Source organism: Physeter macrocephalus, chromosome 12, assembly GCF_002837175.3.
Source record: "Physeter macrocephalus isolate SW-GA chromosome 12, ASM283717v5, whole genome shotgun sequence".
NCBI classification, from domain to species: Eukaryota; Metazoa; Chordata; class Mammalia; order Artiodactyla; family Physeteridae; genus Physeter; species Physeter macrocephalus.
In genome coordinates, this window is record NC_041225.1 from 23,189,480 (window position 1) to 23,214,040 (window position 24,561).

The window sequence follows — 24,561 nt, forward strand, 5'->3', positions numbered from 1 at the left end:
TAAGGGGATCCTTTTTAGAAAGAGAGTCCCAGAATAGGATTGATATTATTTTAGGAGTTAGTGACAACTGCTGGGCCAAGAAAGTTTTTATAGCTATTCTAGTCTGTTTGGGTTTAAAAAAAAATCTTCTTCCATCTGAGACTTGAGAAAGCAGCTTATCATGTTAGGTTTTCTGAGAATTTCTTTTATTCAGTATAACATGGGGTTCTTGCTAAGCTCTATTCCAGACTGGTCACATGACATGAGACATGATCTGGCTATAAAATATTAAATTCGTGGCTCTTCTTTCTGTTGTGTTTAGGTGGGTAATAACTAGCTTAGTTAATGAAGGCAAAAATTAGATTTTCTTGAACTGCCCAAGCTGGAGGGATAAACGTGCACCATGCTTTGCATCTGACCTCTGTGATTCTTAGACTAAACCAGAATCCCATTTCTGACTTAAAGTTTCCGTAGTCAGAATGTACTTTTTCAGACTTTCCTCGGTTACAGCTTTTCCATATTAGGAATTTAAGACAGTTGTACTCTCCTTTCTATTGTGGAATAATCTTGTTTCAGCTCCCGCCTCTTGCTATTGCAGTCCGTCCTACGCTCATAGCAAAGTGCTCATGAATGAAAGGAACCGCTCCGGCTGGGCTCCTGGAGCATTTTCCCGGGGCCTCGGGTGGAGCCGCCAACTCTCGCCCCCCGCACGGCTCCCTCCAGGATGGGCGTCCGAGGGGAGGTCGCGGGGTCTGTGGCCCAGGTGCTGGGGGGCGGGGGTCTTGCTTCACCTACTCCTGTGCGCTGACTGACCACAAGCAGGAGAGAAAGCATGCGGGGTTTTATTCTAAGGCATTGTCCGGAGTCACTCCTCCTCCTCCTGCTTAGCCCTGGGTTCCTGCCCCGTCCTGAGCGCGGCCCTCACGTCCTGTCCCTCCCTCGCCCACCGGGTCGTGCAGCCCCCAGTCCGTGTCCCCGTCCACGCGGCTCTCCTCTCCTGGTCCACAGCGGGGCCCTAAGGGACCCTGACCGCATCCGCCTTCACCCAGGATGCTGGCTGCGCCCTCGGCCCCCACCCAGCCCCGCTCCGGAAGCTTTGAGGACCACCAGGTCGATATCCGCTGCGTATCTGAGGCGGAAGTTCTCAAGGATTGGCTGACCCTTAACTGCGGATGCTGCTTAGGACAACGGGACAGCTGTTGATTGGCTGACATGTGAAGCGCTGAAGTGAGCAGGTTGTTGATTGGTGGACTGTACTCGAGTGAGGCGTCCTCATTGGCTGGCCTTCAGGGGTGCCGGGATAGAGCTTGTTGGTTGGCAGCCTTCGCTGGGGTGACGTGGTTGTTGATGGGAGGCTGTGATCCCTGGGTGGGGTGGTTGTTGACGGGGTGGGGGGGCTGTGATCCCTGCGTGGGGTGGTTGTTGATTTGATGGACTCCTGAAGCTTTTATACTGATGGGAAGCTTTCGTAAGTCAATTACAACAGGTTTAAAGCCCTTTGTTATGTCCAAGGAACAGCTGCTCAGTTTTTAGGTGCTTGGAAATTTATTTTTCTTCTGTCCCAGAGTCATAGATTTCCTGGGTGGAATAAGCCTGTCAGAGACCCCACATTAGTTCTGACCCCCTCCCCAGCTCACCCCAGAAGTGAGCACAGGAGCACAGCCCTGCGCTCAAACCCTGCCTCTGTTGTTCAGCAAGGCACTGAATCTCTGATCCTCTGTCTCCTGAAAGCTCACACGTCCCTGAAAGGCGGGTGTTTGCAGAGTGAATGAGTGCCCCCATGTACCCCAGTGTCGTCCCCCAGGCCGAGCAGTGTGCTTAGTCCACGGCCCGGACCCAGGAGGAGCGCCTGTGAGGAGGGCTGTCAGTCACCCGGGGCCTGCGACACACTGTGGATGCTCAGGCCCGGCTCCTCGAGGGTCCCGTGGGGGTGAAGCCGGGCACAGCATTGTCTAGGTTCCCTCCCGTGTGGTGTTCGACGTGCACTGAGACCTACCAGGCCCAGCCAGTGCCTTACTTACCTGCTTTTCATGTAGTTAAGTCATGCAGAAAATTTATAAATTGTTTTGACTGGTCTTAAGTGATGGGCTGTTCTTGTTAAAATCTCTTTTTGAAACTGTAATTAAGACACAAACCGGATATTCAAATAAAATGTTCTGTGAAGCCCATTCCTATTACTGCTCTGGTCCCTCCCATTATTACTGGAAAAAGAGAAACGACCTTCATGACCTTCAGAAATCTAACCTGACAGGGAGTTCAGTATATAGGGAGACACGGCGTGGACTTGAGATTTTCTGAAAGTAGGTAACAATATTGTCTACGATTTGGAAATGAGATTTGTGTAAACACTGTCTTCTTGGATATTGTGTACATTATGCATAAGGTTTATGAAACATCTCCTCCTTCCCCAAAGGTTTGTTAGCTCTAAATTTGGAAGTTAATTCATGAAAGAGGAGAACATGTATTATTTATAAGTGTCTTTAGCGTCTAGCAGAAAGTGTCATGTTATTTAAAAATGGGATTCATGCTTTCGTGGAGTCGGCGCACTAGGGTCCCCTCTCTCACCCTGAAGCCATCCCTGTAAATAATGAGAACTCCTCTCTGTCAGAAAAGAAAGGGATTTGAGTCAATAGTCTTTCCATTATTCATTTCTTCCTAGTTTTGAGTCAACTTCTAGTCATTTAAAGGACTGAATGTTGAATTTTTCTGCTGCAAAAATGCCCATCTCCTACCCGAGAAGGTACAAAATAGCTCATAACTAAATTCATTACAGTCATTCAGGTATACCTTTGCTATTTATTACTTCCAGGATTGACTTAACTAGGTTTGCAATGTACTGTAATTTTTTGTTTGTTTTAATAAACTTTTAACTTTGGAGTAATTTTGTATTACGGTTCACCCTTGGTATTGAATGTTTTGTGGGTCTTGACAAGTGTGTCGTGACATGTGCCCACTCTTATAGTATTGCGCAGAATAGTCTCACTGCTGTGCCCCACCTAACCATCCCTCTCTGCCCTGTGCCCTTGGCCACTACTGATCTTTGTAATGTCTCTGTACTTTTCCCATTTCCAGAATGTTATTATTCGTGGAATTATTAAAGAAAAACTGACACTGGTTAAAGAGCGGTGAAGCAGACTTTACTCAGGGGAGGGCTCCCAGGGAGTTTTGCCACCGGGGAGAGAGACTGAGCTCAACCCCGCATACAAGAAGGAAGAGTAGGAATTTATAGCCCAGGAGCTGGGTGGGGAGGAGATGGATGGGAAACTACTAAGAGGAAACATCAGAGGTATGGGGGGATTCTGGCTGCACTGACCTACCAGGGTCCTTCCTGAAAACAGGCCAGGATGGTCAGACATCACCTGGGTGAGGGTGGAGGATTCTGGGTGAACCAACTCAGCAGGATTCTTGCTAAAATTGGGCAACGGACATGGAAGTACAGACACAGAAATACAATAGTCAAGGCCTAGTCTGGGAAGAGGATTCAGAGGAGCCGGACTAAAGTTTGGTCAAGGAGAGCGTCTTTGTGAGAATCATACAGTCTTACCCTTTTCAGATGGGCTTCTTCCACTTAGTCGTGTGCATTTGAAGTTCCTTCGTGTCTTTTCATGGCTTCATGGCGCATTTGTTGTTTTTTTTTAATTTTTTAAATTTTAGGCTGCGTTGGGTCTTCGTTGCTGCGCGCGGGCTTTCTCTAGCTGCGGCGAGCGGGGGCTACTCTTCGTCTTGGCTGTGTTGGGTCTTCATTGCTGTGCGCGGGCTTTCCCTAGTTGCTGCGAGCGGGGGCTACTCTTCGTCACGGTGCACGGGCTTCTCATTGCGGTGGCTTCTCTTGTTGCGGAGCACGGGCTCTAGGCGCACGGGCTTCAGTAGCTGTGGCGCACGGGCTCAGCAGTTGTGGCTCGAGGGCTCTAGAGCGCAGGCTCAGTAGTTGTGGCGCACGGGCTTAGTTGCTCCGCGGCATGTGGGATCTTCCCAGACCAGGGCTCAAACCCGTGGCCCCCTCATTGGCAGGCGGATTCTTATCCACTGCGCCACCAGGGAAGCCCAGCTCATCTGTTTTTATCACTGAGTAATATTCCATTATCTGGATGGGCCACAGTTTATTATTTGTCTATCACCAACTGAAGGACATCTTGATGGCTTCCAAATTTTGGCAATTATGAATGAAGCTGCTATAAACATCTGTTTCAAGTTCCAAGAATAATTTTATATTTATGAAAAAGCTGCAAGGATAGTGCAAAGCATTCCGACACCCCTCACTCAGTTTACCTTAGTGTTGACATCTTACCTGACCAGGGACATTTGTCAAAAGTGAGAGATTAATGTTGGTTACTGGTAGACTATTGACTAGCTTCACTTGGATTTCACTAATTTTCATGTTTTAGGATCCAATCCAGGATACCACCTTGCGGTTTGGGTGTGTCACGGTCATTAAATACGGTCATAAAAGTCAGCTTATCCTGAGAAAATAGATGTAAAGATATCAGCTATAAGGATCTGGTGTTACTTAATCTAGTGAACACGTTTAATTGTGATACGGTTATTTAGAATTTTGGGGGAAGTTTTCTGCTGTTGGTGTTTGTTTTTAGCAGAGAAGCAGAATTCCCCATGTGCAAAATTAAGCTTCGCTGTATAAGGTCACCGTTTCTGAACAGCATCCTAAAGCTTGTTGAAAGGAGGTCATCTTAAGGTTGAGTATTTGAGACCCTGGAGACAGCTGGTTGCCGATCTATAATAAAAGCTGTCCGGGTGTAGTTTTCCGAGTGGATGCGGCAGCCGTGGCGCTTGGCCGGGTGTCTAATGAGCCTCTCCAAATTGTTTTGCCGGCAGAAGGGACTCCATGAAAGATGACAGAAGAGGTCATCGTCATAGCCAAGTGGGACTACACGGCCCAGCAGGACCAGGAGCTGGACATCAAGAAGAACGAGCGCCTGTGGCTGCTGGACGACTCCAAGACCTGGTGGCGGGTGCGAAACGCGGCCAACAGGACGGGCTACGTGCCGTCCAACTACGTGGAGAGGAAGAACAGCCTGAAGAAGGGCTCCCTCGTGAAGAACCTCAAGGACACGCTCGGTGAGTGGCGGGCGCGGCAGGGCCCCCGGCCTGGAGGGCGGGGGCCTGGTGCTTTCTCAGCGGGATTCGGGGTGGAGGTCATCTCTTTCATTTGCATTTGAGGGTAAAAAAAAAAAAAAAGTATGTTTTAAATACTGACATCTTTCTACTTGTCTTTTTAAAAAATCTCTGGACATGGAGAGATCCAGTGCAGAAATATCCGGCTGGTCATTTCCTAGAGGTCCTCGAGTTTGGAGCTTTATGTAAGCTGGCCTTTCTGTGTGTTTCGGACCCCCCTGCATGTCTCTGTCTCCTGGCATCAACTTTCTGGAGGGTCCCGAAATGGAATGACCACCTCCGGGCATGTCCCCGGGTCCGCCCAGGTCACCCCATCAAATCTTTTTCTCTCTCACGAAATCCTGTGTGTGTGGTGTTTGCACATAGAGGAGGAGATGGCAGAGCAGCACTTTGAACCCGGGGAATTTTTTCCCTCTGTTAAATTGGTGGCGTTTCACAGCGCAGTCCTGGACGGTGGCAGCTAAGGTGGGGACTCGAGCGGCGGTGTGATGCGAGGCCGCCAGGGTGACCCGCAGGGGGCCTGCTGGGCGCCCAGCTTGCTTCCCACGCGCCTATTCCCTTCCCTGGTGTCCGGACGTGGGAAAGACCCCGAGTCCCCTGCAGCTGATGGTGTCCGATCTCGCCTTTGTGTGGACGTCCTGCAGAGGATGCGAGAGGGGGGCTCCCTGAAGGTCAGCAGTGCCTCCTTCTGTGAGCATCACGTGGGTGGCCCGGTTATCACGGAAGAGTTTGCTCTTGAAACGGCTCAAGGTTACCACCCACGTTACATTTCCTTGAGGTTTTCCTTTTTATTTCTAACAGGAGAATTAGTTTCACTTGAGGGAGGGGAACAGGCGGGAAACCTGAAAAGAAAATTAAACTCTGAATGTGATGAGTGTTGCAAAATATTCATCTTTCATTCTCTGCAATCTTGAAGGGTCCACTAACTCTTCAAAACCAAGTACAGCCTTCATTCATTGGGTAGTAATTTTGTGTTGTGGGTTAGGTTATTTTCACGACTTGGGAGAGAGAAGTGAGACACTGGCCTGCGTGAGAATCACACCAGCTACCGTAGATTCTACCTGATGGAGAAATTCCGTTTTTCACGAGCAATCTGATGCTTTTTCACAAAAGTGACCCTCTTTATCGTTTTTTCCAAGCATGTCACTTGAAAGAAACGTTGTCGTCCTGTGCTTATAACTCTCTATTAACTGTGACTAAGAAATGCGGGGAGAGTGAGTAGGTAAATACCTGAGGAGTGCCCTGCGCTTAATTTTATTTATTTTTTTCCAATTTCAGCTTCTCACCCACTAAAGTACCTTTTTTTGGAGATGCTCAACATTGTTGACTTGTTTTGTCTTCTTATCCTTTTTCAAAACTACATTCTCAAGATTCTAGTAAAGAATGAAACACCCAGAAATGGAACGGAACGCTGGGGAGTGAAATAAGGCGAAGCGCGCCCTCTGAGTTACCTACAAATTCCCTTGAACAGCTTGTCATCCCTCCCTTCAGTTCTTAGAACGAGAAGACAGCTGAGCTCTGAAGCACATCTGGCGCTGGGGTTCGGTTTTTCACGAGCGGCAGTCAGTCCCCGGGGCTCCTCTCAGAACTCGGGGGGCCTGGCTCAGCCAGCCTGTCCTCGTGTGGCTGCCAGGCTGGCTCCCCCACCCCGACAGATGGCCCCCCAGCTCTGCGGGCACACGTCTCCTTCCACAGAGCCAGCCAAGTTCCATTTTGGGAGAACACAGATTGTTAGAAAGCTCTTCCTTAAATAGAATCAAAGTTGGCTTCTCTTTAACCCTCTCCCCTCGGCTCTCCTTGGCCCTCGAGAGCCGTGCCGGGGAGACCCGCTGCTCTTCTGTGGACTGACCCCCCCCTTTCCAGGCCTCCTCCCCCTTCGGGCACATTACTGCCTTGGAAACGTTTGTACCTAGCATCGTTTAATGTAAAAACACCAACAAAGCTATGTTCTGAACGCCCATATCCATTCGTGGCAGTTAATGTTTGTAGCCTAGCGACTGTTGGAGGCCAGTACGCGCATTGCCGGGGAGAGATGCCCCCATTCATCATCTGTCTTTTTTGCTTCCTTGTGTTTGTCCTGGTCACCCAGAGCCTTGCTTTTGTTGGACACAGAGAGACCTTGTTGTCTCGGCGTGAGTTTTCCATTGCCCCCCTTGAACGGTGTCACAGAGGAGGGAGGTACCCCGACAAGAAGCACCGTGGCCGTGTGACTTATTTCTCCATCGTCAGACCCGACAAGGCATCAGCGTCGAGAAGGCAGGTGGGAAAACTTTCCGCAGCCTCTCCTGCCGCCCACTGGTCTCCGTTACAGAGAAGACTGGAGCTAAAGCATCCGTGGCTTCCTGTGTAAATCACCGTGAGGGGTGTGCTGTTGGAATTATAGTGTGATCACAGACTGATTATGCACCCAGCGGAAGTTCTCTCCACCGTGTATCAGAAGGAGTGAAAACAACGTCAAAAACACCACCACACATGTTGACCTTCTAATAGAGACTCATGACATCACCCACGTTTGTAATTCTACTGCCATGGAAATCCACCCAGTTTCTAAAGCCGTGGTTAAGATTTCCCCGGCAGGCACCTGGTTTGAAACATAATAGCACCGGACTCCCCATCAAAGTCCCTGTGTTCTCCTTGTGTGCCGGCATCTCTAACTGCAGGTAACCGTGACTTGGCAGAGCTCTCTCCTGCTTTCCCGTATCCCTGTGCCGTGCTGAGGTCGCTCGCCAATTTAATTTAATCACATGTAATAGTTGGTTACGGTAACCTCTAGAAAGCAGTACCTTTCCCGAAAAGTTCTCTCCGTTAGGGAAGGACTAACGCTCTTCCTTTTCCCTTAATAATTTATAATTAAATAAAACAATATGAGCTCGTATTTGTAGACGGGTAGCACGTTGATACACTAGGTCTCCTCTCACGTTCGACGTATGATCACGATTAGTCAAAGAGAGCTTTTCCACAGATAACAAGGAGCCGTCCTCAAGAACTGTTCCTGCTGGCAGAGCCCAGGCGATGTTTTGAAAGGCTCGGTGCATTCCTGGGCTCCGGCCTGGCCTTGGTGTTTTACACAACCCGACTCATAAAACCATGCAGGTTAGGTGTTAGAAAGCGTTGTGCTACATCTTGTGAGACGGGGAAGCTGCTCCCAGGGAGGGATTTTACTGAAGAACGGTTTTTGTCACCCCTTGACGACGGCAGCTGGAACCCGCCGAAGCCCCGAAGGTTGACTGTTTTCGCGATGGTTGCCTCAGGCCCAGGTGCTGACCTGGGCTACCCAGGAAGCTACGGTTCCATTTATAACCTGTTAGCATCCGCCCGCGGGGGGTTTGTTCCAAGGCACACACATCCTTCGCCGACCACCTCCCGCGGCATGTGGAAGCAGAAGTGAGCTGCCCCCGGGGCTGCTGCTTTAGCCTCGGCCCCAGTGTGAGCCTGCCTGAGGCCGGTCAGTCACCGGCCAGGGATCAGCACCGGCCAGCGGCCCCCACCTCTGCGACTCCGAGCCAGACCTGGGAGCAGGGCGGCTCCCGGAGGGGCCCAGCGCTCACTAACTGAAAGAGCCCTTGCGCCGTTTGGGTCGATGCTTTCGGTCGGGGAGGGGCGGTTCCTGGGGGTGAAGTTCCCAGGGTTCCTCGAGGCATATCCGTGTACGGTTGACCGAGCGTCTTCCCCAAGAGAAGGCCTGTGACAGAGACGGGTCACGTGCCTTTAGCTTGAACTTGGGTTGTTTTCACCAAGGTGAATATCAGGCCTCACTGGGTGGGCGTTTGATAGGGCTGCGTCACAGAGGTAAGCAGCTAGGATGTTAGAGGGACTCCTAGTGATACGAGGTTGCCTGTTTTAGAGATGAGAACCAGGGCCTTACGAGCAAAACCGGAGCGGGGTCCGAGTGTGGCGGTGACCGGGTATCGGTGTTAACGTCGCGGATTTGTGTGGAGGAGGAGGGTGCCCTTGTGTGTGGAGACGCACACCAGGTGTTGAGGTGGCGGGACAGGACGCTGGCAGCTGACTCTCAGGGAGTTCAGGGAAAATAACGTCCTTTGTGCTGTTCTTACAACTCGTGTGTACATTGAACCGAGCGGGCAGCCGTGGGGTGGTTCAGGGGCTACCCCAGGCCGTGATGCTGGATCGCAGCAGGGGAGAGGTTGTACCTCGGGCTTCCTGCCCTATCCGGGCATCTGCGGCGCCGCAGGGCCTTACACTTGTCATCGGTCTGCCAGAGGTCGGAGGACCGCCGAGGACCTGCTGAGGTTGGACCTGACACACGCGGTTGCCACCGGGTGTGAATGTGCCACAACCGATTCTTCCTCAGAACGGTTCCCCGGGACTTGGTTCGGAACTTGCCGTAATCATCCAGCAGGTGCCCTCCGTGTCGCTGGCAGGCAGGTGAGGGAACCCCGCTTCGTGCTGGACCGGCCCAGGCTGCTCTGTGCCAGTTCAGTGCGGGCATTTTTGTTACACCAGAGATGGGGCGAGAGATGGGCTCCGGCCTCCGTGGTGGTGAGGCCGTGGGGGCATTTCCCTTCCGGCACCGCAGGACCGTGGGTCTCTGCTGTGATCGGAAGCGTTCTCAGTAGGGCTGAAGCAGGGCAGGCGGTCTGCCCAGATGAGCCGTGGGTGACGGATGCTGTAGTCGCTGGCGGTCGCAGGCCGAGTCGGAGTCGCGCCTCGCTCGCTCCGTCCCTTGGAAACGCTGCTAAGGCACCTGGTTCCCCGCTGAGTGACCTTTGGGAGCGATAACCAGAGGCTTTGAAACGGGGATGCAGACGTGGTGTCGGGATCAGCGCCGCGTCACAGGCTGTGCGCGGACCGGCCGGGGGCGGCCGGCTGGACGTTCTTTCATCTGGTGGGTAGAGTTCAGCCCCTGACTCTCTGCAGCCTGTGGTGTAACTGGAAGAGTTAGCACTGGCCCGGATGCGCGGGGGTCATTAGGACGGTGGCGCTGCCCCTCCTGGCCCTCCGGAAACGGCTGGGTGGGGCCACCCGGGCCTCTCTAATCCTTTTCGCGGAAGCAGCATACGTAGGAGGGCGGGGCTGGGGTCTTTTCCAGTCCAGGCTCGGCACACGGCCACACGCCGCTTGAGCGATTTGCGGCGAGCCGCGGAAACCGCAGAGCCTCAGCCGCGGCGCCTGTGGAGCGGGATAAGGGACCCCTGTCTCATCAGCTGGTTGAGACTGAAATCCTGCCCGTGAAGGATGCTCGGGGCTGGTCTTCGGTGGAGGGAGAGGCAGATGCTGGGAACAGGGGCGTGTGGGAGGACAGGAGGCGAGCCGGCGCCCTGAGGGCCCCGGGTGAGCCACGCTGGGGAGGCCCCCATCGTTAGGCCTGATGCTTTTGACAAGGGGAGCCCCAGCGGTTGTCCCGTGGTGGACGGAGTGGTGGCCGTCGGGGTGGACGGCAGGCATCTTGATCCTGGTCCTCGGGGTGGGAGTGGCGGTGCCAGCGTGCCAGCAGGAGGCTGGGGACGAGACCTCAGGGTGGCCCGGGGGGATGTCACCAGCCCTGGGCCTTGCAGGGAAGGCCCGGAACTCTGTGCCGACTGGGTGTGAAGCGGCAGGTTAGTCCCAGGGGACTCAAGGGTTTCCGGCCTGAAGGAACAACCAGCAGAAAGGCCAGAGGGTTAGGGAAGTAGGAGAACCTGGGCCGTGACGACGACACGCGTTGGAGTTGACGGCAGGCCCTTCGGTGGGAATGTTTTCACGCTTCAGGCGTGAGCCTCAACTTCGGGAGACAAAATTCAGACTTTTGCTGTCACACACGGGCTGTGCCGACGGGAGGCCTAGTTTTTGACCAGGATAAGTAGTTCTGTCTCGGCCCGCAGGGGAGCCCTGGCGTTTGAGGCATTTCGCGGGGTTCCTCCACCAGGCTTCCGCTCCGCTGTGGTCTCGGGGGCTGGTCCCAGGCCTCCGTCTACTTTCTCCAGCCGCCCCCAAGCCCTGCCCTGGGAGGAAGGCCCCGAGGAGGCCCTGGGCCCCGCGGGCCCCGTAACCACCATGCCTCTGCTCCCGACACCCGAAGACAAAGGGAAAGCTTGACGCAGCAGAAAAATTCAACCCGGGATCCGGAGCTGCTGTCGTGTGCGTTTTCCAGCGTGTAGGCGGTAGTAATGATTTCTGTGTGCCTCTCTGGTGCCACCTGCCACCTACCTGTACACCTTTTTGTTTTATCTTCCCAGTAACCCTCAGAGGAATATAGTAACATCCTTATGTTTCACGTGAAGAAAATGAGACTCGGAGGTTAAGGGATGTGTGTGCTCAAGAACACACAGTAAGTGATGGGTCGAAGTTCAAAGCGGGTCTGCCGACTCCTCAAGCTCTGCTGTTGTCGGTCAGCCTCGGGGGTCGGGGATTCGGATTGCGGGGAGCCCTGGGGGGTGAGGGCAGCGCTGCCGGCTTGGCATCGGTACTGGTGCGTCCAGTCGCTCCCCGGTCCCCCCGCACGGCTGGGTTGGCTTTCTCCCACCCTTGCTGCAGCCCCTGGGACTCGAGGGGACCAGCTACCTCATGAGCATCGTTTCCTCCCGGCCCTGGGGGATTCACTTATCAATAACCGCCTGGTTCCTTCACACTGAGGGGAGCCAGGAGCCGTTCGTTAAAACGATTCGGAAGCCGAGGGTCCCAGGAACACTCCTGCTTTTCCTTAAATCGATTCTTATTTTGGCAGCGGTTGTGTCGGCAGCGGGCGCGTTCAGGGGGTCCGCGCGCGTGAGGCGTCAGCCGTCTTTGCCGTTCACAGGCTCTTCGTGTGACACGGGCTTCTGCACTCAGGGAGTCCTCAGAATTGGCGTCTCTGAAATGCCCGTCTCTCATAAAACTATTCATTGAAGACTGGCATACTTATTAAAAAGAAGAAAATTGGAAAATAGAAAAACCATAAATCACCTGTGACCTTATCACCCGGAAATAATCACTGTTGGCGTTTGCATCTGTTTGCTACGTATTTCTGCACACGTAGACCCAAAACCAGGTTGCACAGGTGCCTTCTTCCTGGCGTCAATACCACTGTCACCAGGCAGTCAGTCCTGAAACGTCTACCCTTTCCGCGGAAGCCTGATGGCGACACGTGCTGGAAAGGACCTTTGCCGAGTGAGTTTGGTCCGTGCCTCCCAGTTCCTTAGCGGCCAGGATGCTCTGTATAAAACCGAGGAGGAGAAGCTGATTCTTTATAGTGCATTTGTCTTAGAAGTAGTTTGGTTTTCTAGGTTGAATGTCCATAAAGAGTAAGAAAATTACCGTTAGTCTTTTTACGTGTCACTTAAACATACTTCCTAAACCGAGTCACCTTCTAAGGAATCAGTACAAAAAGTACAAAGTACATTTTTCTCACTTAAAGTGCAGAGCCAGACCACGCCCCATGGAAAGTTTGTATGTAACATGCGAAGAAGATGGACAGATCTCAGTTTGATTTTAAAGGTCCAGCTTCTCCAAGCTATCATCTCTTCCCCGTATTAAAGCAGGGACTCCGGGTTTACAGAGCTGCATTTACCACTTGAGGTTGACCTTTCCGGTCTCTGTCGTATAATCTACCGTTGTACGAACCCGAATTACCTATTATGTGGCATAACTTAGAACTCTTTCGTATTCTGTCTCGCGAGATCGTTCACGGTACAAACGACCCGCCAAATGTAATGCCCACAGACTATGGAAACGTCTACAGCGATTGTGGTGCCAGCGCCCAAATTAAACTTGGATTCGTTTGCCTATATCGTAAGTGTCCAAGTATTTGGAACAAGAAACGTAAAACAACTCACAACAGATTAGTGGGAGGATAATTAGAGAGAAAGTAGAGACAGATTGTTCAAAAGAATGCTAATGGGAGAAAAGCCAGGAGAGGGGATGGGGAAGGAGGAGGGGTCTACGCTCGGGAGATGGAGAAGCAGGTGTGCGGTGACACGGGGTCTTGAAGCCAAGACGCGTCGGCCCCCGGGCCCCTCGTGCCCTGAGGAAGGACAGGGACACCATGTAAAGCATTTCCCAGTTTCTTTCCCAGCGACTGGCACCTGGGTTGCTTCTTATTAAAATTATCGTTTTTCTAAAGAACATCGATACCAGCCTTTCTTGACTCAGAGTTACTCAAGTGGGAGCCTTCGGTTTTAGAATAGAGAAAACGTGGACTACAGATGCTGAGAATTAAGTAAAAATCTTCTCTCCGTGTTTCCAACTGCGCTTCCCCATATGGCCCGCACTCATTTTTAGATCTCATCCATATGTCTCAGACGTTCCTTTTCCCTATTACACGCTCATGTCTGTCCCCGGGGGCCGGTGTGGGGTGCAGGGGGGGTTTGTTCAGGACGGGTGCCGCGGTGCTGACTGCAGAGCCTCTGGGGCTGCTGGAAGGCCAACCAGGCCCCTCCTCCCCTGAGCCCCCTGCCCTGCCCCCACCGCTGCTCTCTGTACGGAGGGCACCTGCTCGCCCGCCCCAGGTGAGGCCGGGGTCTAACTGTCGAGCGTCAGTGATTTCGAGCGGGCAGAGTGTTTCTCTGCTCTTCACTGAGCGCCTGCCCACCCCATCTTTGTCCGCAAGCCGCTGCCCTGATCAGCCCCTGCAGGCTGCCGCCCCCTCTCTCTCGACTCTTAACTTCCTTTCTCTGCTTCCAAACTCACGGATTCTGTGAGCATCCAGATTGTCCCCCGTGGTTCTCACGGCTGGGAAGCCACCTGGAGGGCAGCTCTTGGTGAGTTTTCGGGCTGGGGGTCTGCCCGTGTTTCTTCCTGGAAGCCAGCCATCCTGGGGTGGCTGTTTGCAGGGAACCTCCGCTGATTTTGTAGTTCTGGCTTTTTTCGGGGAGCAAAGCAGTCGAGTGTCTAGCTTGGAAAATTTACAAGCGGGTGTTTATAGTGGAGCGTGAATTGGTAGTGAAATGGTTGGGGTCCTTAGGCACTGATCTAAAGTGACCGGTCCTGTAATATTCAGCCCAACATGCTCAGCCAGACGCCGGTGACAGGAGTTGGCTGTAGGATCCAAAAGGGCCACTGACGGTTCTCCTGTGGTTGTTTTTGTGTAGCCTAGTATGTACAGTTAAGTTTAAAAAGTGAAGTTCATTCGACACTTTGGGCTCTCTGTGTAGAATTCTTGAATCCTGGAAAGGGCTCTGGAGATAACCTGGTCCACAGCTTTTCTGTGAAAATCCGGCACGTTGAGTTACTTGCCAGGGTAACAGGTGCGTCACAGCGGAGCCAGGAGCAGGCCTTGGGCCCGGGCAGGGCGCTGCCGCAAAAGCCAGCCGGGAGCGAGGGCCTGGAGGCCGAGCCCAGCTACATCAGGACCCCTCCCTGGAGCCGGCAGGGGCCCGGCCTCTTAGAAACCAGCGTTCGCCTCGACCAGAGCAGCGTGTGGTCCCGGAAGCCCTTCCGCCCGGCCTGGGAAGATGGGGCGCCTCTTTCACCTCCCGCCTGAAGGCCAGCTTTGCCCTGAGGGGCACCCTCTCCTGAGGTGCTTCAGAGGGGCCCTCGTGTCCTAGCTGCTCCCGACGCAGAGAGCAGGACTGAGGTCAGGCTGTCCCGCAGGAGCACTTCAGGGAGAAAACAGACACGTGCACGCCTCCGTGGAGAAAGCGCCACCTGTTCTTTTCTGCACCGGACCTTGGCCCTCGACCAGAGAGGAAAACAGTTTATGGAGCGATAAGAGCAGGAAGCCCCACGCCCGCGCTCGCACGGCTCCTGCTGTGTACGGGACGCTGCATTCGGGCCCTTCCTCGGGCTCTGGACCCTCACCGCCGCCCCGCCACTGCCACTGCCATCCTCGTGTTACGGCTGCAGAAACGGGAGAAGGGAGCGCAGAACTGCCGAGGCCACGAGCCGGTGGGGCGGGAGCCGGGCCTGGCGCGGGGTCAGAACCGGGGTCCAGTTGTCTGCCGGGCACTCGCTCCCAGCAGCGTGTCGGCCCTTTACTCTCTCTCTCTTTTGTTACCGTATTTCATCTTGCTGAGCAGGCGTGGGCTCAGTAAGTTGCGCCCGTGAGCGTCCGCCAGGGGCTGACACCGCGTGCGGCTTCAGCAGGTCACGCTGAATCCTTGCACGTCCGCGGCCGCCCCCACCCCCGTTCTGCACGCTCAGAGATGCTGGTGCTGATGCAGCAGGTATGTGTGTTGAGAGGTACTGAATATGTATTTTTAATTACAATGTAGAATTACAATTTTTAAAAAGATTCCTTTCACTCGCGTCCGTGTTACCATTTGACTTTCGCGTTTGGTTGACCATCCTGTGCTTCTACACCAGTTTTTTTCAGGCTCACACATTCAGCCATGTTGTTTGCCTGCCTGCTCGCAAGGGAACGGGCTCTCTTAGGGGCAGGGATGGAAATTCCGGTTCTGGGCCCTGGACCCGTGGACCTGCGCGATGGTAGCCTTTGCCCCCGACGCCTCTCCGTCTTGTGCTGGCTGCTGGCACATCCGCCCGCTGGAAAGGGGACCATCTGGGCACGTGGATGGTGAATGGCCCCTTTGTCCCTCGGCCAGCCGGCGGCCCGGCGCGGGCCGTGTGGATCTGCCACGGGGGTGGCAGCTCCCATCCGTCTGACGAAGGCTCCTTCCTCCCCCTGCCCCGTCCTGGACCACCCCTCCCTGAACTTGGGGGTTCCGTGCGGCACGTAAGGGCACGTTTCATCGTAGGGTGAGGGGCACGCACCTAAGGTGCGCCTGCCTAGGAACAAAGAAGGAACCCCCCTGGGTTCGTGGCAGTTTCAGGGGGGAGCATGGAGCCCCCGGTGTTTCCCACAGGCCGTACAGCAGACTGACTCCGCTTTAGGAGAGGACAGTGGTTTTCTTCTTCAAAAGCTCGATTTAAGCTGCTAGCGGGAGAAAGGCTCCTGGCCCGACTTCATCCTCAGCCCTTCACCCGCCCCGGGGTCTGGCACATCCTGCCCGTCAGGGGCAAGTGTTCCCCGCTCTGCTGTCAGGACCGTACAGGGCAAGCGTCGGCTTTGCGGGTGCAGATGTGGCAGCAGGAGCCGCAGGGCTGCGGTCTCATGCGGGTGACGTCGGCCCCCGGGGGCCAGCTGGACAGCACCGAGCATCTCAGACCTGGGCACGAGAGCCGTCGCCCGGCTGCTCCGGGTCGCCTGCCCCTCCTGTCCCTCCCTCGAGGCGTGACCGCGGTGCGACCCGCTGGACGTGCAAGCCCAGGGAGGACGAAGCTGGACGCCTAGGGCTGCATGTAGTCCTCCGTCTTGGACGCGGCTGGGAAGTGGGGTGTCCTCCTCTTCGCGTGGACCCGGTCCCTGTCAGTGAGGCAGGCGCGGTGCCAGGCGCACTATCTTCCACCAGTGACGCGGGGATGAGGGTGAGATGGACCAGCTCTGCGCCCCGTGCGCCACAGTCACGCTGCGTCCGCCGGGCGCGTCTCAGCCCCTCCCTCCCCTCCCGGGGCCCCTGCCCGGTCCCCCGCCACCGTTCTCCACGCTCTCCATCCTCCCCGGGCTTGCACGTCCAGCAGGTAGCAGCGGTTGCGCCTCTGAGTGCCAGGAGGGGCAGGTGCCCCCTGGGGCAGCCACGCCCCAGTCTGCTTGGCCTGAACCCGGCCGGGTCTGAGATGCTCTGAACTGACCAGCCCGTCGCTCTCCGGGCCGCCCTGGGGGGCTCCTCCGAGACCCACCTGGGATGGGGCCGGTGGCCCCGGGTCCCCGTGCAGAGCAAAGCAGAAGTCGAGGTCGGGGGGCTTCGGTCGGTTCGGCCTAACGTCCACGCCACCCAGAGTCACAGACCTCGAGTGTGGGCTCCTGGGGTAAATATGCAAGCCCAGGCTGCTCTGGGATTAGGAAGCACGGCCTGCGTCTGCTCAGCCCCGTACACAAGCCTGGGGGCTCCCCAACTTTCGCCCTGTTTTCTGCGGCGCACTCACCCAGGCATACCTCCTTTCTAAGTGGGGCTCACCGGTTTGGCTTATTTCAGGAGGTGAGGTGGGAGAACGGGAGGGAGAGCGGGGAAGGGTCATTTTATGTTTTCCAGAGCCCTTAATCGAAGTGACGGAGATCAACTCCAAAGTAGCTAAAGAAAACAAACAACAGGAAGAAGAGGAGAATTTAAAGAGGGATGAGCTCACGTCATTGGGAAGTGTGGTTGGATTCCCGGGCTCAACTCAGGTCATCCAGGTTCTGTGTCTGCGTCTCTGGGCCTCTTCTTCACACGGGCGCCTGCAGGTGTGGGTGACTCTTGGGAGCCGGTCCGCCCGCCCCCAGACTGCAGGGGGGGGCTCTGATCCGAGTCCGGGGATGGGCCCTGCTGAGACCACGAGAAGAGAGGAACTCTCTCATAGAGATGGCGTGGAGGGTGTGGAACAGATTAAAGCAAGAGAGAACTACTGCATTCATCCTCAATGGTGGCCCTCCAAAAAATGCTTCCGTTTAGTGAATGTGAGGTTTCTTCCTTTATTCAAATACTCGACTGTGAATTCTGGCGCTAGATATTCTCTGAGTAGTGGAAGCTAGTCTGAAAAACTAGATACAAACTAAATGAACATATAGGACCATGCATAGCTATTAGGAGCCAAACAGTAAATATATCCTCTTACATGAAAAGTTATTTCAGCTACTTTGTACCGGAACCAATCTTGTCAGACCTCCTTAGCATTTAATGATAAAAAGCTTTTGTATTAATAATCTCAGTGGACATTCCTAACCCTGATGGGGAAAAAGCCCCACAGATTGATAATCTCTATGCTTAACTTAGTCTGAATGACACTTTAAGTGCAAGGAAATTTTCTACTTGCATCTGGTTTATGTCACAAATCTGATTAGTAGCAAAAATAAAATGGCTTTGCCATAGAGCTCCTGAAACTCAGGTGTGCTGTGTCTACATGTATGGGCTGGAATACTTGTATGAACTGTCGAATTTGTTTGGCATTTTATCTTAACTCTCCAGCATTCCAGCTGGAAGATGACAGAACATATTTTAAAGTTGTCTGCTGTAACATCCTTTTATCTTAAAAGGTGTATATAAAAGATTTTGACTTTAAAATCACTGACTTTAATAATGTGTGATATATTCAAGCTTTATTAGAACTCACTCTTCAGTGCATGTAATTTTATTCAAGAAAGTTAAATAGTGCTTATTATTGTCAGTGAAAAAGTAACTCAGGATCAGAGATCCAGCAGCTCCATGCCAGGAAATTGTCACAAAAGCTGAACAGCATAGTTTACCTTTAAATACAGCTCAGCTGTTTACCACTTAAAATGATGCTGTCTGCTCAGAATCAGAAATGCCTATTCCTGATGGTGCACGCGTATTTTTTTAAAATTTATTTATTTTATTTATTTATTTTTGGCTGCATTGGGTCTTTGTTGCCGCGTGCAGGCTTTCTCTAGTTGTGGCGAGTGGGGGCTACTCTTCGTTGCGGTGCGTGGGCTTCTCATTGCGGTGGCTTCTCTTGTTGCGGAGCACGGGCTCTAGGCATGCGGGCTTCAGTAGTTGTGGCACGCAGGCTCAGTAGTTGTGGCTCATGGGCTCAGTAGTTATGGCACACGGGCTCAGTAGTTGTGGCGTGCAGGCTCAGTAGTTGTGGCTCACGGGCTTAGTTGCTCTGTGGCGTGTGGGATCTTCCCGGACCAGGGATCGAACCCATGTCCCCTGCATTAGCAGGCGGATTCTTAACCACTGCGCCCCAGGGAAGCCCGGCACATGTTACTTTTTATACGGTTGTTAAATGCAGATAAAGTACGTTGCACAGCGCATGGCTGGCCTTCCATGTGGCGACTGTGGACGTGGCCCCGTTGAGGAGCTCGGCTGCGACCTCTCTCGGCCGACTGTCCGGGGGCAGCTGCGGAGAGGCTCCTGCCTGGGACCCCAGGGTGGGGGGCACTGGGGGCGGGGAGAGTAGGCTCTGTGCCCCTCCCGGGCAGCCGGCTCCCCGCAGCAGCAACCAGAACACTGCTGAGCAAGCCCGTCTCTGAGATTTCTTGTCCATCTTAAATAGCACAACTTTATGATCACAGATTTAAGGAAACTGAGGTGTTCTCAGAGCCTGATCTTCACGGTGGACGTTAAAATCTTGATCACCCCGAGCACCTGCCACGTCACACAGCATCTTGCTTTTTTTTTTTTTTTAATAGTGATTTCCATTCCTTCTTCGTTCTTTGCTCGTGGAAGATATGGCAGTTTATACATTATCGAACAAGCTTAGAGAAAGTCGTAACTTTGTAGGAAAAAAGTTACTTAACATCACCGAATGCAACGTGCGGGCAGTAGGAAGGGTTTCCTAGTGGCTGCGTTCTGCATAGTCTCACCCACGATGTGATGGGTCCAGTGCGGGCCACATCAACACCTGCAACAGAACGTCCAAACACCACATTCTGTGCGGCGGAGGGTTTTACGATGAACTTGAGAACTAAAAGGGAAGCGCACCATTTGAATTTATCCTAGACCTTGTGAAAACACGCTGGGGCTCCCCGGGCCTCGGTCCGTGCATCGTGGCCTGGCCGGGGCTGCCTGGGTGTCCCGCACCACGTGGACGGTACCCGAGGCCGGGGTGTGCTGAGGAACGTGGCCAGCTGCTCTGGGAGGTGCTTCTGTCTGCGGCCCAGGCGGCCCCGGGATCCATGCTCTGGCCGTCGGGAGCAGGCCTTGGAAAGGGCCGGGAAGCGCGTTCTCCCAAATGTGGCCCAGAGAGGGGGCGAGCGGAAGCCCTGGTTAGCGAGGGCATCTGGTGGGCCAGGTCCTGGTTAGTCACTGTTCGGTAGGTGAAGATGGGCTGGGGCTTGGCAGAAGGGGTGTGAGGCTCTTGCCTCTCCTGTCGGGAAAAATGTGAAATCATAGAAGGAAATTAATCACGTTATCCTTGCTAAAATCAGAACACACACTGGAGTCAGGTTGTGTTTTTGCTACAACTGGTGGAAGGAGGTGGTCTGACTTGAATGAACGAAGAAAAAAAAAGCATTAGATGTGGGGAAATACACAGGGAAAGTGGGGAGCAGGGGGGTTCCCAGACTGCCTCCTTCCCTAAAAGATAACGGATTTGCCTTTGAATTAGAGCCTGGACGCCAAGGCCGTCCAGAGCTCGGGGCTCACACGCGGGTCTCCGTCCCCTCCGACCTGGCATCTCGTAGCTGGCACGCGGCGGCAGTCACGTGGCCTCGGGTGAGGTCCAGGCAGGGGGAGGTGACGGGGTCCTGAACCTCCAGAGCCTGCTCGTTCGACGTCCTTGTGATCCTGGCCGCCTGACTCTCCGGAGCCATTCACCTGGTTGTCCTCATTCAGAAAGGCCGCCCTGGCTGCTGGAGGGTGGGTCCCCTTCCCTCTGACGCCTTCCTGCTCCCCGGGCTCCCCGGGGCTCCCAGCCCTTCGGCCCCATCCACCCGGGCTCTGGCCTCGGGCAGAATCAGGGTCAGGGAAGAACTGGGGAAGAAGAGGAAACGGAGAGCCTTTGTCAACAACCCAGGCGACTTTGTTCTATTTACACATTGCCACCCGACGCCCCCTCCAGCCTGCCCCAGCCGTCCCAGGACTTGTCCTGGGGCCCGGGCCTGTTGCTCCTGAGGCCTTTCTTATCCCAAACCTTCCTTCCCTAACCTCAGCCCCACTTCCCCCCGGACACACAGGGCCCATTTCATTCCCTAGAATCAGAGGAGGTGTTCATCACAGTTTGGGAGGGTGCGGGAGGGGATCTTGAAACCCCACTTCAGAGCCCTGAATGCACTTGCCCATGGGAATCATGACACAAGTAATGAGCATCTGCCATCACGCTTCACGCTAGCCTCTAGCGGAACTGTGCTTCGTGACGATTCTGGATTAAATAGGCTTTCATTGGCTCACGGTCTGTCTGTGCCACTCCACCGGCTGCGTGTGTTGGGCCAGTTCCCTGGTCTCTTTCAGCCTCGGTTTCCCCATCTGCAGAAATGGGGGGAGCCTGGTCTGTCACAGGACCGTTGTGAGGTTCAGATCATATAGATGTCAGTGGGGTCGGGCTCCTCCCTACCCACCCCTGACGCACACCTGCCTCTTGCATTTCACTGCACCAGCCGCCATGTATCTCTGCTCCCATAAGATAATGTTTCCCAGGTGCCAAACGCCTGACGGGCAAAGTTTCTGTTTGGGTGGCCGTCTGGCACGTAGGGCCACGGCCAAGAGTGTTCAGAGAGGACTTAGACCCTCTCCTGGTAAAAAAATATCTGAGAAAAAAGAAATTCACCACCCAGCTCAACACCAGTTAGTAAGAGTAATAATTGTCATCCATAAAGCACGTTCTGTACTTTACATGTGTAATCTGAATTTAGGTACCTGTTTTAGGCTGATTTGTCCACCCTCAAAATTCATATGTTGATGTCCCATTCTCCAGAATCTCGAAGTGTGACTGTATGTGTATAGGGCCTTTCAACAGGTAATTAAGTTTAAATGAGGTTTCTTAGGGTGGCCCTAATTCAGCATGACTGGTGTCCTGTAAGGAGAGGAAATTAGGACACAGAATGCAGACTCAGTGAGAGGGCAGCCGTCTGTAAGCCAGGGAGAGAGGCCTCCGAAGGAACCAGCCCTGCTGACCCTTCATCTGTGACTTCCAGCCCCCGGAACCATGAGAAAACACATTTCTGGTGTCAAAGCCCCCCAGTCTGTTATGGCCCCCCTCGCAGACTGATCCAGTGCCATCGTTGTCCAATTTTAGGGTAAGAAAACTAAGACCCAGAGAGACTAAGTAACTTGCCCAAGAGCACACAGCTAATTAGTGGCTGACTCGGGATTCCTGCTGGGCCTGTGCTCTCAGTCACTCTGCTGTGCTACCCCCAAGACCCCAGCCCAGAGTTGCCTCAAAGACTGTTTAGGTCATGTTAGAGCAAAACAGGTTAATTTTCCAGGGGTGTTTGTATGTAGAAAGTTCCAGTCTTGATAGAGACATATAAGCTTCTCTTACGGGCAGGGAGTGTGCCTGTCTTATGTCACTCTCCCCAGAATCTAGGAAGGTTCCTGGAAGGAGCTCAAGGCTGAAGTAATTAAATTGTTTTGTGTTTGAAAAAAAGCAGACGAAGTAGTATGTTCGTAAGTCAGCGGTATGACTGACTTACGTAAGTGCCTTCCATGACGTATTACGAGGCATAAGGTCTTCCATGACGTATTACGAGGCGTAAGGTCTTCCATGACGTATTACGAGGCATAAGGTCTGCCGTTGTCTTTTCTGTTGATTTTGACACCTTTCTGCCTTTTTAAAATACATATTTTAATTTTATTGGATTATAGTTGACTTACAATGTTGTGTTAGTTTCAGGTGTACAGCAAAGTGATTCAGTTATACATACACATATGTTTCATTCTTAGGTTCTTTTCTCATATAGGTTATCCCAGAATATTGGGTAGAATTCCCCGTGCTATACAGTAGGTCCCTGTTGGTTATCTATCTTATATATAGTCGTGTGCGATGACACCTTTACGTCTTGATGAATATCCTAAAAGCTGCTCTTCCCTGGCTCTTCAAGTAGGCTTCCTTGCTCACAAATTTAGAAAGGTCTTCTAGAGAGTTATTTTTAAATGTTATTTCTTAAAATCTTTGTTACCCATAAAAATTGCACTCTGCCTGGCCATTTCTGCTCGGCGTGCCGACTGCCCCGGGAGGTTTGAAGGCCTTCGTGCCCGAGACTTCTGGATGGAAGTTTACTTCCATGAACCGTCCTGTGTGCCTTCTGGATTAGGACGCCATTGAATCATCACGATGCCGTGTCATTGCAGAGTTGAACTCACCTAGCTTTGAAATCAAAGGTTGAGAGGTTCATGTTTTCAGGTGTAAAGCAAATTAACTCTTATGTGGAAATCTAAGTGTTTAAATTGGTCCAGTGTCCCGGCTTACTCTTTATTTCCCATGCACTTGAGTAAGACGCTGAAGAACAAAAAGAAACAGCAGAAGCCATTAGCTTAATTAAAGAATTGGTGTCTCAGAGCTTCCCTAGTGGTGCAGTGGTTAAGAATCCACCTGCCAATGCAGGGGAGGCGGGTTCGAGCCCTGGTCTGGGAAGATCACACATGCCGCGGAGCAACTAAACCCGTGCGCCACAATGACTGAGCCTGCGCCCTAGAGCCCGCGAGCCACAACTACTGAGCCCACACGCCGCAACTACTGAAGCCCAGGCACTCTAGGGCCTGTGCTCCGCAACAAGAGAAGCCACCGCAGTGAGAAGCCCGTGCACCGCAACGAAGAGTAGCCCCTGCTCTCAGCAACTAGAGAAAGCCCGCGCGCAGCAACCAAGACTCAATGCAGCCAAAAATAAATAAATAAAATAAATATATATTTTTTAAAAATTGGTGTCGCCACTTGAAGATCCAAGTGAACGAGCGCTTATCACAGTTGTGCTGTCACCTCACGCTCCTTGCTCTGCTGCTGGCACTGAGCGGAGCACGTGTCCCGGGGCAGAGAACGCAGCCTGAGGCGGGTCTGCTCTGGAAGCCAGCGCCCAGCTCTCCGTGGTTGGAGATGATCATGATGCCTCCTTTTATTCCTCTGACCTCCCCCACCTGGCAGGGGAGTTAGAAGTAAAGGTAATTCTCAGGACCAAGCTGTCTTTACTGCAGGGAATTAAGGGAGAAGGAGGTACAAGCTACCCATAAAAGCGCTTTGGTGTCCTTTCAGGAGAAAACAAAACATTTGCCGGTGGCCACAGTTTCCATGCCACGAAAACCTCCACACTGACTTAGCTGGGAGACGTGGCGGGCGAGCGGCATGGCGGGCCCCCGGTCCAGGGGCACGTCCCCATCTCTGGGGCCAACGTGCCCTCCTCCCCTCGGCTCACTTTCTACAAGGTTCCGGAATTCCGTGCATTCTAACCAGGTTAAAGCATTTTTACCTTAGGGCTTTTCCAGCTGTGTCCCTCAGGCACGGGAAGGGATAACTTTCACATTCTAGCGCAGCACTGACTCACCCGTGTGACTGAAGCAGCAATTCTGTGTTCGATGCACTCTGAGATTTTCTATTTTGTTCCCTTTTCAAAAGAAGACAGCACGTACATACAGGCTGGTCACAACCCCGTTAAACCGATTTTCTGATCCATTCGTGGTTTTTCAATCAGAATGTGAAAAATTCTGCCTTAGATTTAATGTATCAGCTATTTTTTTTCTTCCAATTCACTCATCACAACTTGTGGGAAGTCTCTGCAGTGCTGAAAGAAAGGAACAGGAGGAAGGAGGGGTACGGGTTTCCGCCCAGTGGGGCGGCTCCACTGCCCGGTGGCCCCGGGAGGGCACTGAGTGTCCTCGGATGGAGGAGAGGGTGCTGGCCTGAGAGCAGGCCAACCCTGAGGGGCGCTGAGAGCTGGGGCGGCTCTGCAAGCTCATTTTGTCCAACTTCCCGTCCAAAACGCATAAGACATTTTCTGTCCTGATGTCTTGTGGGGTTTTTTTTTTTTTTTTTTTTGTCTTTTGTAGTAGTGGCACAGGGATGCTTTAATCATTTCAGACTTTACGCTGTTTTATCCTCTTGGTTTGCAGGTGCTCTAGCAGTTTTTTGAGGAAAGCAGAGAGATCAGCTCGGGTAATAACCAGCTTTTAG

At 53.1% G+C, this 24,561-nt stretch overlaps 1 protein-coding gene across 11 annotated transcripts in view; it reads left to right on the plus strand.

Annotated features, from left to right (window-relative positions):
* The window catches only part of NCK2 (NCK adaptor protein 2), a 138,164-nt gene that overhangs the window by 91,654 nt on the left and 21,949 nt on the right, over positions 1–24,561 (plus strand). For 9 of the 11 annotated variants that reach the window (XM_055089003.1, XM_055089008.1, XM_055089009.1 and 6 more), the window contains 2 exons: positions 4,810–5,052; positions 5,233–5,294. In XM_055089003.1, the coding sequence (XP_054944978.1) occupies positions 4,820–5,052; positions 5,233–5,294 (295 nt within the window). In that variant the 5' untranslated portion in view covers positions 4,810–4,819. The remainder of the gene's footprint in view (positions 1–4,809; positions 5,053–5,232; positions 5,295–24,561) is intronic. The other 2 variants (XM_007108360.4, XM_028496552.2) reach the window with 1 other exon arrangement.